Source organism: Lepus europaeus, chromosome 2 (assembly GCF_033115175.1).
Source record: "Lepus europaeus isolate LE1 chromosome 2, mLepTim1.pri, whole genome shotgun sequence".
Taxonomy (NCBI): domain Eukaryota; kingdom Metazoa; phylum Chordata; class Mammalia; order Lagomorpha; family Leporidae; genus Lepus; species Lepus europaeus.
The window spans coordinates 75961585-75977973 of record NC_084828.1 but is presented as its reverse complement, the minus strand read 5'-3'; the positions used below and the strand labels follow the sequence as shown (position 1 = coordinate 75977973).

The window sequence follows — 16389 nt, the reverse complement described above, 5'->3', positions numbered from 1 at the left end:
TACATGGGAGACCCAGAAGAAGCTCCTGGCTCCTGGCTTCAGATCCGCCCAGCTCTGGCCTTTGCGGCCATTTGGGGAATAAACCAGTGGATGGAAGACCTTTCTCTCTGCCTCTCCCTCTCTCTGTAACTCTGCCTCTTAAATAAATTAATTAAAATAAATAAATAAAAATAAAAAAGAAAGTATATAATTTCACCTGGAATTGTTCAGTACACTGTTAAACACTAGATAAGCTTTCACAGTCCAATAATGTCTAGATTCATATCTTCTTATTAGTAGAAATTAAAAATTCTCCTATGCTCATATTTTATATTTAAAGTCCCTATTATTATCCCAAATAATAAAGCAAATACCTGTTTAAAATTCCTCAATGATTTTCTCCAACACAACTTATTTCCCCTTGAGAGTTGATAACCAAAATATAACTAGTTTTCTCAGGGTTGTGGAATATTAAGTGATTTTCATGTTATTTTCACTTATCTTGATGGTAATTATGAATTATTTTGAAGTAAAATGGTCATTAAAGAAAAATAGGGCCAGTATTGCAGCACAGTGGGTCAAGCTACAACTTGCAACACTGGCATCCCACATCAGAGTGCTGGTTCAAGTCCTGGCTGCTCCATTTCTGATCTAGCTTCCTTCTACCCATATGGGAGACCCAGATGAAGTCCTGGCCATTGCAGGTATTTGGAGAATGAACCAGTAGATGGAAGACTTTTCTCTCTCTGTCTCTCTCTCTCTATCATTCTGCCTTTCAAATAAATAAATCTTGTGAATAAATAAATAAAGACAAATAATAGGGGTATGTGACTCATTAGCTTAGTGATTAAGACACCAGTTAGGATACTCATGTCCCACATTAGAATACCTGGCTTTAATACCTGGCTCTGGCTCCAAATTCCAGCTTCCTGCTCATGAAGACCCTGGGAGGTAGCAGTGATGGCTCAAGTCATTGACTGGATTCCTACCAGTCACTCTACTTCCAGGATATTTCGCTTGAGTTCTTGGCTCCTGGCTTTGGCCCCAGTCCAGCCCCAGCCTTTGCAGGCATTTGGCGGTTGAGGCAGGTCTGGGAGCTCTCTTTTATCTCTCTCTTTTTCCTTTCAAACAAAAACAATATTAAAAATTATAGATATAACAACACAGGGTAAGAATTGTGATACAGTGGGTTAAGCTGCCACTCGGGATGTCTGCGTCCCATATCAGAGTACTGGTTGAAGCCTGGCTAACCCATGCTTCTGATTCAGCTTCCAAATAATGTGCCTGGGAGGCCACAGACAAAGGCTCAAGTACTTGGATTCTGGTTATTCACATGGGAGACCCAGATGGAGTTCCATCTGGGGAATAAACCAGTGGATAGAAGATCTCTCTCTCTCTCCCTCTGTCACTCTGCCTTTCACATAAATAAATATTTTTTAAAAAGACAACATAGATCTTTATGGCAAATGAATGCTCTCCACTCACTCCCATATTTCACATTTATTTCACTTTTAATGACAGAATGTGGAATGTTTAGCAGGAGGATCTTAGATAAGGGGAAACCAGGCCTTCTGGATTTTATGCCCTTCTAATTTTACAAAGATTTGAGATTTCAGAAAAAAAGACTCTAAAAAGAGAGCTGATCATTTGTGTATGTAATGCTGCCTAAATCCAATCTCCAGCTCGGTCTATGATTCTACTGCTCCCCCTGGCCTCCTGTCCACTGGTGTGGGACCTCAAGTCTCATACCTGAAGTTCTTGCTAGTGTAATCTACAGCTCCAATGATGCCTTGTAAGGGTTCTGGCCCAGTGGATCCAGCTGCTTCTCGGGACATCCAAGATCACAGTGCCTGGTTCAAGTCCCAGCTACCTGGCTTCCAAGTCAACCTCCTGCTGAGGTGCTTCCTGGAAGGCAGCAGGTTATAGCACAGGTACCTAGACCCCTGCCACCCAAGTGAGAGCCCTGTACTGAGTTCCAAGCCCAGGATTTGGGCTGGCCCAGCCCTGGTTTTTGGGGTCATTTGAGGATTGAACTAATAGATGTAAAAATCTTTTTTCTCACTCTCTTTTTCTCTGTTGCTTTGCCTTTCAAATAAAAAAATAAATAAGCATTAAAAAAAATGCCTAGCCTGTGACAGACACTCAAACAATACCCACATTTCTCATCCTCCTTCCGCTCAGCTCAGTCTGACTAGGTCCCACCTGCCTGTGCCTGCAGCTATCATATCCAGGGAAAGACAGGAAGGGGCAGAGCCACAGCCCATACAGCCAGTGATGTGCCCCAGCCTCACAGAGAGGGAAGTGACAGGCTTCGATAGAGCACCTGGAAGAGAAACCCCTAGGCAAGAGCTCATCACTCTTCTGTAGCGCCCTGAGACATGAGGAAGGCTTCCCTTTTCAGTTCTCTGAAGTCCTCTGTCTGAGTCTGTGTGAGCACGCAGTAAGGTCAGATCTATCCACCTCGTAACTCTTACCTGGAGGGGAACATGCAGTCGTTTTCCCGGTATAACCTGTTCTTAATGATCTGATAGTGGGTCCCGAGCTTCCGCTGGACTACCTCTGCCATCATTTTCCTGGAAATACCTCCTCGGAAAGGAGTCAGATCCTCTTCTATGACCCTGGGAAAGAATGGGAATCACCGAGGAGGGCTCAGTATTGGTGAACATGGTAAGCTGAGAGAACGAGTACAGGCTAGGGACGAGCACCCTGGGTTTCTAAAACTTCAAAGACAGGAAGTCCACAAAAAGTTGAAGTTGATGTCTTGCCTTCCTCCCTTGCTCTGATGCCTGTTCCTGTTCTGATTCCTATGCGTCCTTGCTACTCAGCCAGTCTCCACGGTCCTGCTGCCATCCCCTTCTCCGCACCCCACACAGGGAACGGCGGATGCCTTACAGTCCAACACTGTCTGATCCCCTTGTTCTTGTCTACCTGGTACACCCTCCCACCCCTGCCCCAGGCTCTAGCAGCCTGACCACAATGACCAGAGATGATACTATTTTGTAGCCCTTTTAAAGTCTGGTATGTAGTAAGATTTCAGTTAAGTATCATAAGTAGCAGGTGGCGTTAGAACATTGTTAGGAGCTACAAAAAGCCTGTTACTTCGCTGATGAGGAGTCTGTGGGAGAACCCAAGTCTGCTTTCAAAGTTATCTCTACCAGATCACCACCCATACCTAATTTGCATCCTTTAAAGATAACCAATAAGAAAACTATGATTAGATTCATTGATCAATATGTTCATTCAATATTCAGAATACTCACTGAGGACCAGCACCAGGGATATCATCACAAAGAAGACACAGACCCTGACCTCAAGAAGCTTTGGTTTAAGTTTAAGTGCATGAGCTAAATCCCACCGGAGTTTCATGCTGGGCCTCTCCTATCCTAGGGGGCACTTGTTTTTCCTAGAAGTAGGGAAACCACCTCAGGCACCCTTTCTGCTCTTAGAACAGGAGCGCTTGGCCCTCCGACCACTGCAGCCAAGGGCTCCTGCGGGTCTTAGGCTACCTCCTGGCAACGAGAATTAAACTCTCAGAGACACATCAGAGAACTCACCCAAGGTAGCAGCTGCAGTTTTCGCTTGAACATGGTTCATAATTCTCCAAAGACCTGTTAATTTGATCAATAAATACTTTCCATTTCGAACCTTCAAAAAGAGAAGTAAAATGAGAGTTAGCAAAACATCCTTGGGCTTTCTTACTGGCCGGCTGTAGGCAGAGCCAACAGAAAGCTACCACTTTCAAAAATTCCCTTTCCATCCCTTTGGTGGAGATGAAAGGCTAAGAAGGCTTCTCCGCGTAATTCCCTAACATGGGGTCTCACCTTCTACTACTGAGCCCCATCAAGACTTTCAGGTAAAAGCCATAGACGTTAACCCTCGGCTCACGTCCTCCAGCATCACACGCACGATAAATGCACAGGCACGTCCCGCCCCCTCCCGCCGTGTGTTTCACGGAGGCGCAGGTAGCCACGGGCGGTCAACAGGGGGATCCCTCTCCTCCCTCTTACTCCAAATTCAGGAGGCTGGGCTACTCTGCAGGGCAGGAGCTGAGACCCACACACCCACGGAGCTCTGTACTGCAGAGGCCACAGCATCTTCCAGGGCACCGGCGGCGCCGCGGAGCGCCTGGGGACCGCGGCCAGACCCCGAGCCCCAGCGGCAGCCTCGGCCCTGCCGGGAGCCCACCTGACTCCTTTTGGCGGCCCTGCACCGGGGACAGGAGTAGCAGCAGCAGCCACAGGCGAAGGCGCTCCATCGCCAGCGGCCCGACTGCGGATTCCCCGCGGCGGCGCGGGCGGAAGCGCCCCGCACAAGGATGGCCGTGGGCACGGGGAGCACGCGGGCGCCGGCCGCCCCGCACAAAGATGGCCGTCGCGCTCCCCGGCGGTCTGAGACGGGCTTGCCCCGGGGAGTGCGGCGCCGGGAAGCTGGGCGGAATGGAGTCGTCTGGGGGCCGGCTCTCGAGCCTCCCTGCCGGCTTCCCCGGGAAAACACGGCCCGCAGTGGTATTTCCTTACATCCCGTGGTATACTGAAAACACCTTTTTCTTCGCCTTAAGAAAGCTGAAGGTTGAGAGGGGTTAGGCACAACCAAGGCTTGTCGTCGAGCCTAGACGCTTCTTTCTGCATCAAGCTATTTCTTATCGAACAGCACACGTTTGTGGAGCAAGCGAATGTGTACAGTACCGTTGGCCGTACAAGGGGTTAGAAATGGTATATAGCACGGGCCCCTTTCTAATACGAATTTACGACAGTGGGGGTGACTCAGATATGGGACATAAACACAAAAACCGGTGGTGTGAAATAAAACTTACAGGAGTCCATTGTATTGGACTGAGTTCTTGCACTAGGCCCCAACAGACCACACCAGTGTGGAGTCACTGGTCCTAGGTGCCCTGTAACCAAACTTTAAGAGGAGATTCACAGCGACCCATCAGAAAGGCTCAGTCTGAGACAGCATGATAAAAAGTCCACTATTTTGACCCTCGAAAGAAAGTAACTTCGGTACGACTAATCCACTTTTTGTTCCTTATTTCTGCTCTCTCTATCCCTTTTCTGCCTGTGTAGCCAACTGCTCTGCTCAGTTCATGAGAGTGCCTTTCTGTTTCACAGATAGGATGTTGTCCAATTCATGAACTGCTAATAAACTTGTCAACGTTTTGGCTTCTGTCAGCGGTGATGTAATATTGGACAGTATGGGTACATATAAAATAGTTATATAAAAGTAAAGAAGTATCTATGCATATACACAGTTACATAAAAGTGTAGAAGTGTAGGTATAAATTCATATAGTGATCATACAAGTATTTACCCACCGTTTAAATGTGGAAAGTAGCAGCCTAGGTTTTGTGTAAATACACGGGAGTACAGGATCAAAGCTGTGTCCCCAAGGAGTTTAGATCTAGTATGGAAAACAAATATGCTTCTCTAGAGATAACTTACAATTTAAGGTAAGTGCTACTGGTTTCAGTGGGGGAAAAATCAATATGAAATCAAATATGGAGAAAGGGATAGGTGTTGTGTATTCCAGGCTGAAGAAAAGGGAATGTTACTTAAGGAATATTGTACAAAAGACACTAAAAATCTTGGGAGCCACAGGTGCAGAAGCTGGAGGTTGGACTCTAGGTTGACAGTAATGGAAGGTTTAGGATGTGTGTTGAGGAATGGTGGAAGATAAAATTATGTTGATTAGGGAGGAACTGGCCTCATGTCAGTCAGAAGGACTATATTCCATGAGGATAGAAGCACTTTTTTGGTCAGTAAGGCTCACTTTAGGTGATTAGGAGGAGGGGAAAAAAGGACTACCAACACTGTACCATATATGATTTCTTTGGGAATCCAAATGAAACTTTTTTTAAAAGATTTATTTGTTTATTTGAAAGAGTTACACAAAGAGGGAAGGAGAGGCAGATCTGAAGCCAGGAGTCAGGTGCTTCTCCTGGGTCTCCCACGCAGGTACAGGGGCCCAAGGACTTAGGCAATCTTCTACTACTTTCCCAGGCCATAGCAGAGAGCTGGATCAGAAGTGGAGCAGCTGGGACTTGAACTGGCGCCCATATGGGATGCCAGCACTGCAGGCAGCAGCTTTACCTGTAGGCAACAGCGCTGGCCCAAATGAAACTTTTTTTAAAAAAATATTTATTTATTTATATGAATGAGAGAGAGAGAGATCTTCCAGCCTCTGGTTCACTCCCCAGATGGTCCCAAGGGCCATCGCTGGGCCAGGCCAAAGCCAGGAGCCAGGAGCCAGGAGCCAGGAGCCAAGAGTTTCCTCTGGGTCCCCCATATGGATGGGGCAGGGGCCCAAACACTTGGACCATCTTCCACTGCTTTTCTCAGCCCATTAGCAGGGAGTTGGATCCAAAGTGGAGAAGCAGGGACCGGAACCGGCATCCCTGGTGTTGCAGGCAGAAGCTTTACCTGCTCTACCACAACGTGCCAGCCCCCCACATGAAACTTGAGTCAAACTTTCCTCCGCTTCTTGGACATGTGCTGTAGGTCAGGATGAATGGTTTATCAAAACACATAACTAAGAGAGCATACTCATAGTTGAACATCTCTATAATCTTTACTTTTTTATTTTTAAATTTTTATGTATTTGAAAGGTAGAGAATTTTTAAAACTTTAATGAAAAGTTCTACTTCTATAATCATAACTTTGTGATCAGAAGAAACTAGAAGTCTTGTGTTATAATATTTTCAACATGAAAATAGTGTCTTTTGCAATTTTACAATATTTATGTGGAAGATAAGCAGACCCCATACACGGAAAGAATAAGCTGCATCTGAATCCAAATGGAAATTATTTCAATTCCTTATCCAGTGAGGCAGTGTTTGCTGTATCTGAATAAGCACCAGAATCCTCCTGGAGTTATGAAGGCCATGGACTTCTGGGTCCTATATTAGCCACTAGAAAGCTGAAGTAAAATGGGCTCTTCTCTTTAAAAGAGTAAGCAATGCAATTCTCCTGGGATTGTTGGTAAAGTGGTTTTATTAAATTAAAATTACCTTGAATAAAGTACAATTTCTACTTTTATAAATAACATCAAGGCGTGAAATTACTGAATCTCCCAGTGCCATTCCCTACCCTAGTCTTCCACACCTCCAGAAAATGGCACCATGGTCCCTGCAATTACTCACTCTTCTGTTTCCTTCCTCTCCTATCAGTGAGTGAGATGAAATTTGTCCTCTTATCTTCATCTCCACTACTGCCATCTCATTGGTCTCCCTTAATGTTCCCACTTCCATGGGTTCAAATGTTAGCTCTGTCAGTTACTAGCTGAGTCACTTTGGCCAAGTACTTAGCCTGGTGTCAGTTTTGCTGTGTAAAAACAGGGATGATAATAACCATATTTCCATGGATGTATTATGAGGATTAAATGACTTAATATTTGGAAAGCATTTAGAACAGAACCTGGCAGAGTATAGGTCCTCATTAAATAAAAATACTATCTTCTCCCCCAAACACATCAATACAAAGCAGTAATATGATAAAACTTAAATTGTGTCATTTCCTTTAAGTCCTCATTTTCCCACTGCAGTTAAAAATGTATACATCAAGGTTTAACAGACCATCATGGGGCAGGCAATGCGGTGCAGCCCATTAAGTCAGTCACATGGGACACCTGCTTCCCTTATCAAAGTTTCTGCAATGGAGGCCATATCTGCTTCCCATCCAGCTTCCTGCTAATACACCTAGGAGGCAACAGATGATGTCAAGTACTTGGGCTCCTGCCACCTACGTGAGAGACCTGGATGGAAGTCCAGGCTCCTGCCTTTAGCCTGGCCCAGCCCCAGCTATTGCGGGCATTTGGGGCATGAAAGAGTGATTAGAAGCTCTCGATCTCTCTCCTTCTGCCTTTTGAATACATAAATAAAGAAAACTTAAAAGACCCTCCACATTCAAGTTCCTGCCTAAGTCTTTCAGTTTATTGCATGCCACATTTCCTGTGCTCACCATGATCATTATATAGGTTTCCGTTAAGTTTCTCACACATGCCAAAGTCCAAACTACGTTTTAATTTCTGGGTAAATTTTGTTTTCTCTCTGGGCTGCTTTTCTCTCTCATCTTTACATCACTGGTTCCTTCTTGACCTTGAGGTTTCTGCTGAAATGCCATTGCCTCAGAGATATCACCCCAAAATAGCACCCTCCTCTTCTATCCCAGTCACTGGCCTCTCTGCAAAATACCTGTAGGTTGTAATGATTTACATATTAAATGTTTCCCTCACTGCAGTGTAAGCTCTACAGGCAGGATAAATTTGTCTTATTCATGCAGAGTGCCCCAGAAAAAGCAACAAAGATGTTTCAATGTAGCAAGCCGTTAACTGAGTAACTACGAAAATGAATGTGCAAAATTCCTCACCCCAAGAACACATTGAAAATATGTAATTATGTAGGTTGAACTTTATATATTTATGCATGAAATCTCTGGTAATGCATTAGAATGCTAAGAATATTTGGGAATATTCCTAACTAGTGGTTTTGGTTATCAGTCATTCAACTGTGGCACTTCGAAGCAGGGTTATTTTCAACAAGTTACTTCCTTAACCTCGGTTACTTTTATAAACTACAAACCATACATTGTGAGATTTACATGTAATCTAGTCCAGTATCTGCACAATAATAAAACGCTCAATGAATGTTAACATATAATTAATACAAAAATCTTTCTTTTAAGGGGCTTAAACTCTCTGGAGTGAACGATCTCAGACAAATGCTCTTTTTGACACTTCTTTCTTAATATGAAACTAAATTCACCATGAGGTTACCCACGCTTCCTTGCCTTTTTTATTTGCCACGAGGCGCAAAGCCGGGCTGCGACCAACTGGCTATTCACTCCTGGAATCCTGTCTTGAACCCCAAGCTCTCTTGTGAAGCTTTTCTTGGTATTGCCACCACCATCCTACAGAGTTCATGCCACTGCCTTGCAGGCTATCTCTGGACCTTGGCTAAACACATTTTTAATGCTGCATTGATCGTAATGAATTGCGATTACTGTGTTTTCCTCGTGCCTTGTCTCTTCCACTGGATTCTGAACTTGTGTGGTTTCCACTTTCGAGCTCCAGCATTTGGTAAGTCTTTTATTGACTTAACATACAGGGAGCACAGGGTTGGATGCTGAAGACTTGGGCTTCCTTACCTAGTAATGACCTTAGGTGATGTCTCCCATGTGTAAAATGTGGGCGATGACTAGGACATGTTTGTCACACGGAGTCCTCGAGACGACACGACTGCTGGCATGGGGCTTGTACCCGGAGGTGTAGGCTGACTGAGGCCCGGGGAGGAAGCACGTTGGCCAGTGCTGGCCGGGAAGGCCGGGAAGGCAGGCTGGATCGCGAGTCGGAGGACAAGGCGGGTCGCACTGCGCAGGTGCGCTAGAGAGGGGTTGGCGGGCCAGCTCCTCAGCAGCCGCTGCCTCGTTTCGGGAGGCCGGCTCGCGGTGGAGGCGGCCAGCCGTCGCCGTGCTGACGTCATCGCCGTGCGCTGCCACGTCTCCCCAGCTCCGCGGTAATGGAGGCTGAGGATGGGTGCTGACGGGGCCGGCCCCTAGTTGTAGCTTTTGCTTTGGCTCTGGCATTGACTCGGGGTCTCAGTCTGGCATCCTGAATCCTGGACACCTTTCTTGACTTTCCAGGAGGGGACAACCTGCAGACGAGCAGCTCAGTTTGGGGCACTCAACGCGGGGTGTGAGTTCTATTACTTGGGGTCCAGCCTGTAAAGCCGCCGCCTCCTCCCAGGGATCCCGCCCCACCGCCGGGGCCTCCTCCATGCGTGAGTATTACCGAGCTGCCGCGCTGTCCGACTGTCCCGGGCCTACTTGGGCCCTCCGAGGACGCGGCGGGGACCGCTTTGTCGTCCTCTCTTAGGGGCCAGTTTGTGGTCCTTCGCCATCCACCTCCCCCTACCCCATCCTCTCGCCTCTTCCGTTCCCTCACTTTTCTTTGCCTGTGCTCGTTAGTTGAGCAAGCACCGGCAGCCCCGAACCCACCGGCTTGACTGCTTTGTCTCACCTGGCATTTGTTAGTCTGCAGCCGAAAGCTGTTAGGAATCGGGAATATCGGATCAGTCTACAGGAAAGTTTTCAAAACCAAAGTTTGGCTAGCGCGTCATTCCTAAGTTTTCACTTGTATTGTTTAGGAAACACTTGGTATCCATATTGTCGGAGCCATGCTTTTTTGCCATAGATTCATGAACACACAGCTTCTTTTCAGTGAGGGTCTTTATCTCTACTTGCCTCTTAATCTTCCAGTTTCAGTAATTTCTTAATAATATGACGTCATTCTTTGGACTGAGCCACTTGAGTTCCTTTTGGTATTTTCATCCTCCCACATAGAGATGCCCCTTGAACAGTTTTAAAGAGCTACAAGGCCTACCGTTGCCCTCTCATCCATCCTCGTTAGTCCTGAGAGCGACTTCTATAGAAGACAGTGGTTTCTTGGTTGGTTTGTTTGTTTTCTGGTGAAGAAACAAACTCAAACTCAGTTTAAATGACTCAGTCAAGGTCAGATAATATTTGACACATCTGATCTTAGAACCCAGATCCCTTGGTAACAAAACCTGACATTTTGGAGAGTGCTGATTGTCCTGTGTTTCAAGTGCTGTAAGTGTGAAATACTTAATTGGAAATGTACGAATATAAGTTGTGTTTCTCAGAAACTTCATCTGATTGTACTATCTTTCCTGAGATACAAATCAACTGATAAAAAGTGCAAATTGTGTTTTGCCTAATGCTGAACAGAGGACTTCTGTTGGAACTTAGGCTTCTGACCCATTAGAACGTGAACAGTCCATTCCTTAGAATGAAGTAGGTAATAGACATGGGGAGCATTTGTTTGAAAATCTGGTTTTACAAGGCCCGCTCTCTCAGTTTTTCTGGTTGTTTTGTTACATTGCTTATTTTAAAAAATAGTCAACTGATATTTAAATGTGTTATTTTTGTTTTTGTTTTTGTTTTGGTTCAGAGTTGAAAGATTGACAACCATTAACTTGGGTTGCAACCACAGGTGACACTGGAAGCACACTGGTTCCCGGACATGCCCGGTGGAAGGAGGGGCCCCAGTCGGCAGCAGCTAAGACGTTCAGCTTTGCCTTCTTTACAGACGTTGGTTGGTGGAGGCTGTGGCAATGGAACGGGCTTGAGAAACAGGTAAGGAATGAATAAGGCTATGCACGATCTGTAATGTCCTATGATCAGTAAAACTCACCTAAAAGTCATGCTACTCAGGTATTTGCTCATCAGAATTTTTGACAGTGAGAAGGAAATCCAGCCCCTGAAGACTGAAAACTCAGAATTTCAGAATACTTTAGAGGTAGAAAGATGTAATGTGAGGCTCACAAAGTGAAAGCAGTTCAGTTCTACTTATGGCTGATAATCCAAGTTCTAGTAAAATGGAAAAAAAAAAAAAAGTAAATCAAAGTACCAGGCAAATGTGATAGTTTATTGACTTACTGACATTCTGTGTTTTTTGGAGGCAAATTAAAACTGATAGCCAACACAAGGTTCCAAAATTATGTCAGATTCCATCAAGTGTTTTAAATACTGTTTTTTCCCAAAATTTATTTGATATATAGCTGTAGCCTAAACATCTTAAGGTTTTTGTCTTGTATGAGAATAAAGAGCTTGGTCTTTTTAATAGAAATTTCTCTCTGTTCCAAAGTTTTGAAAGTTAGAGTGAGATAATTCTAATCTTATCTAGGGTAACTTAAGTCATCAGGAACTTGATCACGTACCAATGCAAAGAGATACTTTTTCCGGATCAGATGTTTGATCAAGACAATATTTGCCAGCTCATTTCTGCTTCTTTCCTGAATAGAGCTCTTCTTGTGCCTTCATTTTAATTTTTAAAACTAGCAGTCATTACCATTCGTTTCAGGCTCACTTGATGGTATTTGTGCATGTCTTTCTTTTTACCCCACTTCCCACTCTCTGACTTTCCAAGCCAAGTTCCATCTAATTTTCAAAGTTAGTTCTGATTTTGTTATTTCAGTGGGGACTCTCCCTGAAATTCCAGTTTGAAGGGATTTTTCTGATCTCTAACTCTCATTGTACTAATTTTCAATCAGGGTTTTTTGTTTGTGGTTATCCTATTGGATAACTATAGTTTACAGTATTTTTTATTTTGCTATTCTTTGGGTTTTCTCATTTTAAAAATGGTGGTAATGTTTGCTTCATGGCAGGATTTGAAATCAGTGAAGTAGTACATTTTAGTAACTTTTAAAAAACTTTACTAAATTTTCCAAAATTCCTACAAATAATGAGTTATTTTACATATAGAAAAATAAGATTGCTGGCATTGTGGCACAGTGGGTTAAGTTGCTGTTATTCCAGCATCTGATACTGGAGTACCAGTAGAGTCCTGGCTGCTCTGCTTCCGATTCAGCTCCCTGTTACATGCCTGGGAAGTCAGCAGATGATGGCCAAAGTCTTTGGACCCCTGCTGCTCACATGGGGGACCTTGATGGAATTCCTGGCTCCTGGGTTTGGTCTGAGCAGCCCTGATCGTTGTGGCCATTTTTAGTCCTTACATGTGCTATGTAAACTGAATATGTTCAGATGGCCACTGTTTTGTCTGTCTTTTCTAATTTCTCCCTTTGAATCATCTGTACTTTATTTTCTTACCTAAATTCTGCTGCCTACTGGCTCTTTCCTGAACCCAAGCTTTTTATGCAAGGACACAACCCTTATTTGGCATCAACCACATTGTTTATGCACTTTAGGCATAGTGAATTAGTCTTATGTTTTAGGGAAGGTTTTCTATTAGTGGAGGGCATTGTGTACCAGTCAAGTTCCCAGATGCAGGGCTTGTAAGCACGCCTTTATAAGGATAACTGTGCTGCATACCTGCTTTGCTTTTGGGAATCTAAAACTTTGGTATTGCTAGGAAGAGGCACTTTGATAGAAACTTTGGGCATTGAGTCTAATGAGCTTTCTTGCTGGACAGCAGTTCACAGGTAATGGCACAACTCATTGCTGAAGGAATTTAATGTGTCCTGAATTGATTCTTGAATCTATTTTTATATCCTGTTAGAGAAATATTATTTATTTTTCCTGAAAACACCTCTGTAACTAATTTTTTGAGATATATTGACCAAGTCTATTTTAATTATATATATTTTTGGTTTTAAGAACTTGGATCATATCTTCTCTTAAGCTTTCAACTTTATAGATTAAACAAAGATTAACTCTCATAGATTATATAGGAATGTTTTGCTTTTTCCCTTGCTGATGCTCTGGATCAATTTATTTGACTTTTTTGTTTCATTGTTTTTTTGCTTAAAGTTTAATAGCCAACCCTGTGAGGAGTATTAGAAATGTAGGTTTTTGTTTTTGTTTTTTAAGATTTATTTGTTTTGAAAGGTAGAGTTACAGAGAGGGATCTTCCATTTGCTGGTTCATTCCCCAGGTGGCCACAGTGGTTGGAGCTGGGCTAATCTAAAGCCAGGAGCCAGGAGATTCTGGGTCTCCCATGTGAGGCCCATGCACTTGGGCCATCCTCTGCTACTTTCCCAGGTACATTAGCATGGATCTGGATTGGAAGTGGAGCAGCCAGGACTTGAACCAGCACCCATATAAGATGCTGGCACTGCAGGTGGCGGCTTTACCCGCTATGCCACAGTGCCAGCCCCAAGTGTAGGTCTTTTGTACTTTGTTTTGAAAGTTTTTTTTCAAAGTCTAGCATTTTATTGACCTTGTTAATAGCAGAAGTGTATTGGTCTGTTGTACTTGGGACAACTTCTGTAGGAACCTTTTTAACCTTTAAACTACAACAAATAGTTTAGTATGCTTTCCCCCTGGTGTGTTATTTGACTGCCAGAGTTTGTTCTAAAAGAGAAGCTCCGGTCTTGTAATTTATCATTAGAATTTTTAATTTAAATATATTATGATTAATTGGAGTAAGGGAATAGATTTGCTGCTGGTATTTTTTTTTTTTTTTTTGACAGGCAGAGTTAGAGAGAGAGAGAGAGAGAGAGAGAGAGGTCTTCCTTCTGTTGGTTCACCCCCCAAATGGCTGCTACGGCCAGCTTGCTGCGCCGATCCGAAGCCAGGAGCCAGGTGCTTCCTCCTGGTCTCCCATGTGGGTGCAGGGCCCAAGCACTTGGGCCATCTTCCACTGCCTTCCCGGGCCACAGCAGAGAGCTGGACTGGAAGAGGAGCAACCGGGACAGAATCTGGCGCCCCAACCGGGACTAGTACCCCGGGTGCCGGCGCTGCAGGTGGAGGATTAGCCAAGTGAGCCTCTGTGCCGGCCTGCTGCTGGTATTAATCCTCTGCATTCAGCTTACCAACTCGTACAACTCCAAATGCCATCGTTTCATGGTATATTCTATGGAATGATGCTTCCTAGACTTGTATAGCACTATGGCCCACCTCCCAAAACAGAACAGAAGGCTGAAGTGTTTTAAGGGTTGGTTTATGATTGAGGAGGTACAGTTTGAGACCTATTGGTAGATCACTTTCTGCTGCTTAGTAGGCTTGCCGTATTGGATGGAATATGTTCTGGGAATGAGAGGAAGAAAACTTTGATAGTTTTCTCCAACTCTTCCCTTCTCCACATCCTCTTTTTCCCTTCTAGCTCTTCTGAGTTTCTGCAACAATAATCTTAAATGTTCAGAATGCAGAGTTCATGTTCCCATGAGTCACTTAAAGTTCTGTAAATGCCACATACCAGTGCTAGAATTCTATATTTGGAAATTTTAGAATAGAATGGTAACACTAACACTGTTCCCTCTCTAGTCGTCTTTGAAAGTATCCAAACCAAGCCTTTTTTCCTAGTTTTGTAAACAATAATAGACTCTTGGAGCTCTGTAACTATTCCCAAGAATATAAGCAATAGGAAGTTTTATTCCCTACCTGTATCTTACCATTTTAGATATCCTAGCTATTTCTGACCTTTAAGAAGTACATGAAGAAATAGCATTAAGAAGATAGAGATTAAAAATCTATATGTTAGTTTGTATTTAAGAGATCTCTCTGTGACTCTGTTGATTTGCTGCCTTTTTAACCTAAAGTATGTATTTGCAGCGAACTAAAAAAAAGTACGTTCTCTGTCCTTGAAGTTACAGGCTGGTAGTCAGGACATAGTTGTATTAAAAAATTTATGTAATAATATGAAAAGTACAATAATGAAAGCATAGTTTAGATTGAGTTAAATAATGAAAGCATCAGTTTAGATTGAGTTAAACAGAATAAGCTTCACTAAGCATCTTTAAAGACTTGAAGAATGAGTAAAAATGTCTTAAAAGATTTTGTCAGTAAATGTTATGTGAGAAGTTACGGAAGGTGATGGTGGGGGTTATTACATAAAAGGGAATAATATATACAAAAGAATAACAAGTTTGCTGTAGATAGAGATAACATAGGTGGCATACAGGGTCCATGTGGAAGAGTGATGAGAGGTGAGGCTAGTCTGCAGAGGGCCTCATAAGGCCTACTAAAAATTTTTGGATATTATCCCATAGGCAGTGGAAAGCCATTAGAAGATTTTAGGTAAGAGAGTAACACTATTAGAGTTTGCTATAGAACAATCTCTGAGGGAGGTTGTAGGGTTTGGTGAAAGTAAGTCAAATTTAGAAGGATTACTGTAATAATTTAGGGGAAAGAAATGAACTAAAGCAATGGATTTAGAAGGGAAGGTACAGTTTGGAAAAAGCTTTGCAAAGTGGGAGCTGCCAGATTTAGAGAGGGATTGGATATGGAGAAGCAGAAGAAAAGTTCTGGTGTGACTCAGGTGTTTGATTGGAACAGCTAACTGGATGATACAAGGAACTAGGGTCAGAACTATAGTTGGAGGAAAACAGGGATTTCTGTAAGCATTTGGATAACATAGGTCTAAAACTTAGCAGTGAGCTCTGTGGAAGGAAATTTTAGTCTTCAGGACATAGGAGATAATAGAAGCCATGGCTACCTTCTAGTTCACCAAGAGAGTATGTAGAGGAAAAAGAGAAGAGAAGCCCAGGTTGGAGTCTTGAGGAAGGCCAACAGTTAAGGGGTAGGTGAAGGAAGCAGCAGGCACTTTTTATGCCCCGTGAAACTGAAGGATATCATCATTTGATTAACCATAGTTTTCTCTTTCAGGAATGGTAGTGCAATTGGCCTTCCGGTCCCACCTATCACAGCATCAATCACACCAGGTCCTGTTCGTCATTGCCAAATTCCCGACTTGCCTGTGGATGGGAGTCTGCTCTTTGAATTTCTTTTTTTTATCTACCTGTTGGTTGCTCTGTTCATTCAATACATCAACATCTATAAAACGGTGTGGTGGTATCCTTACAACCATCCTGCTTCTTGTACTTCACTGGTAAGTCCTAAAAGGCCTTTACATTCTTTCTAGCTAGCCAAGAAACTAGCTGGAAAGCCTTGCTGAAGAAATTATCTTCCTCAAAAATCTTTCTTTTAATGAAATGTTTTT

At 43.5% G+C, this 16389-nt stretch overlaps 2 protein-coding genes across 5 annotated transcripts in view; one reads left to right on the top strand and one right to left on the bottom strand.

Annotated features, from left to right (window-relative positions):
• POGLUT1 (protein O-glucosyltransferase 1) overlaps positions 1-4279 on the bottom strand; it is a 36950-nt gene extending 32671 nt beyond the window's left edge. Inside the window, exons 1-3 of one of the 2 annotated variants that reach the window (XM_062208572.1) lie at positions 4165-4279; positions 3534-3624; positions 2454-2597 (exon numbers count right to left, since the gene is read on the bottom strand). In XM_062208572.1, coding sequence (XP_062064556.1) covers positions 2454-2597; positions 3534-3624; positions 4165-4234 — 305 coding nt within the window. In that variant the 5' untranslated portion in view covers positions 4235-4279. Of the gene's footprint in view, positions 1-2453; positions 2598-3533; positions 3625-3800; positions 3862-4164 lie in introns of those variants that run through there. The other variant, XM_062208577.1, reaches the window with a different exon arrangement.
• A 5175-nt stretch (positions 4280-9454) lies between these two features.
• TMEM39A (transmembrane protein 39A) overlaps positions 9455-16389 on the top strand; it is a 31679-nt gene continuing 24744 nt past the window's right edge. For 2 of the 3 annotated variants that reach the window (XM_062208559.1, XM_062208542.1), the window contains exons 1-3: positions 9455-9751; positions 10942-11126; positions 16056-16278. In XM_062208559.1, the coding sequence (XP_062064543.1) occupies positions 11014-11126; positions 16056-16278 (336 nt within the window). In that variant the 5' untranslated portion in view covers positions 9455-9751; positions 10942-11013. The remainder of the gene's footprint in view (positions 9752-10941; positions 11127-16055; positions 16279-16389) is intronic. The other variant, XM_062208550.1, reaches the window with a different exon arrangement.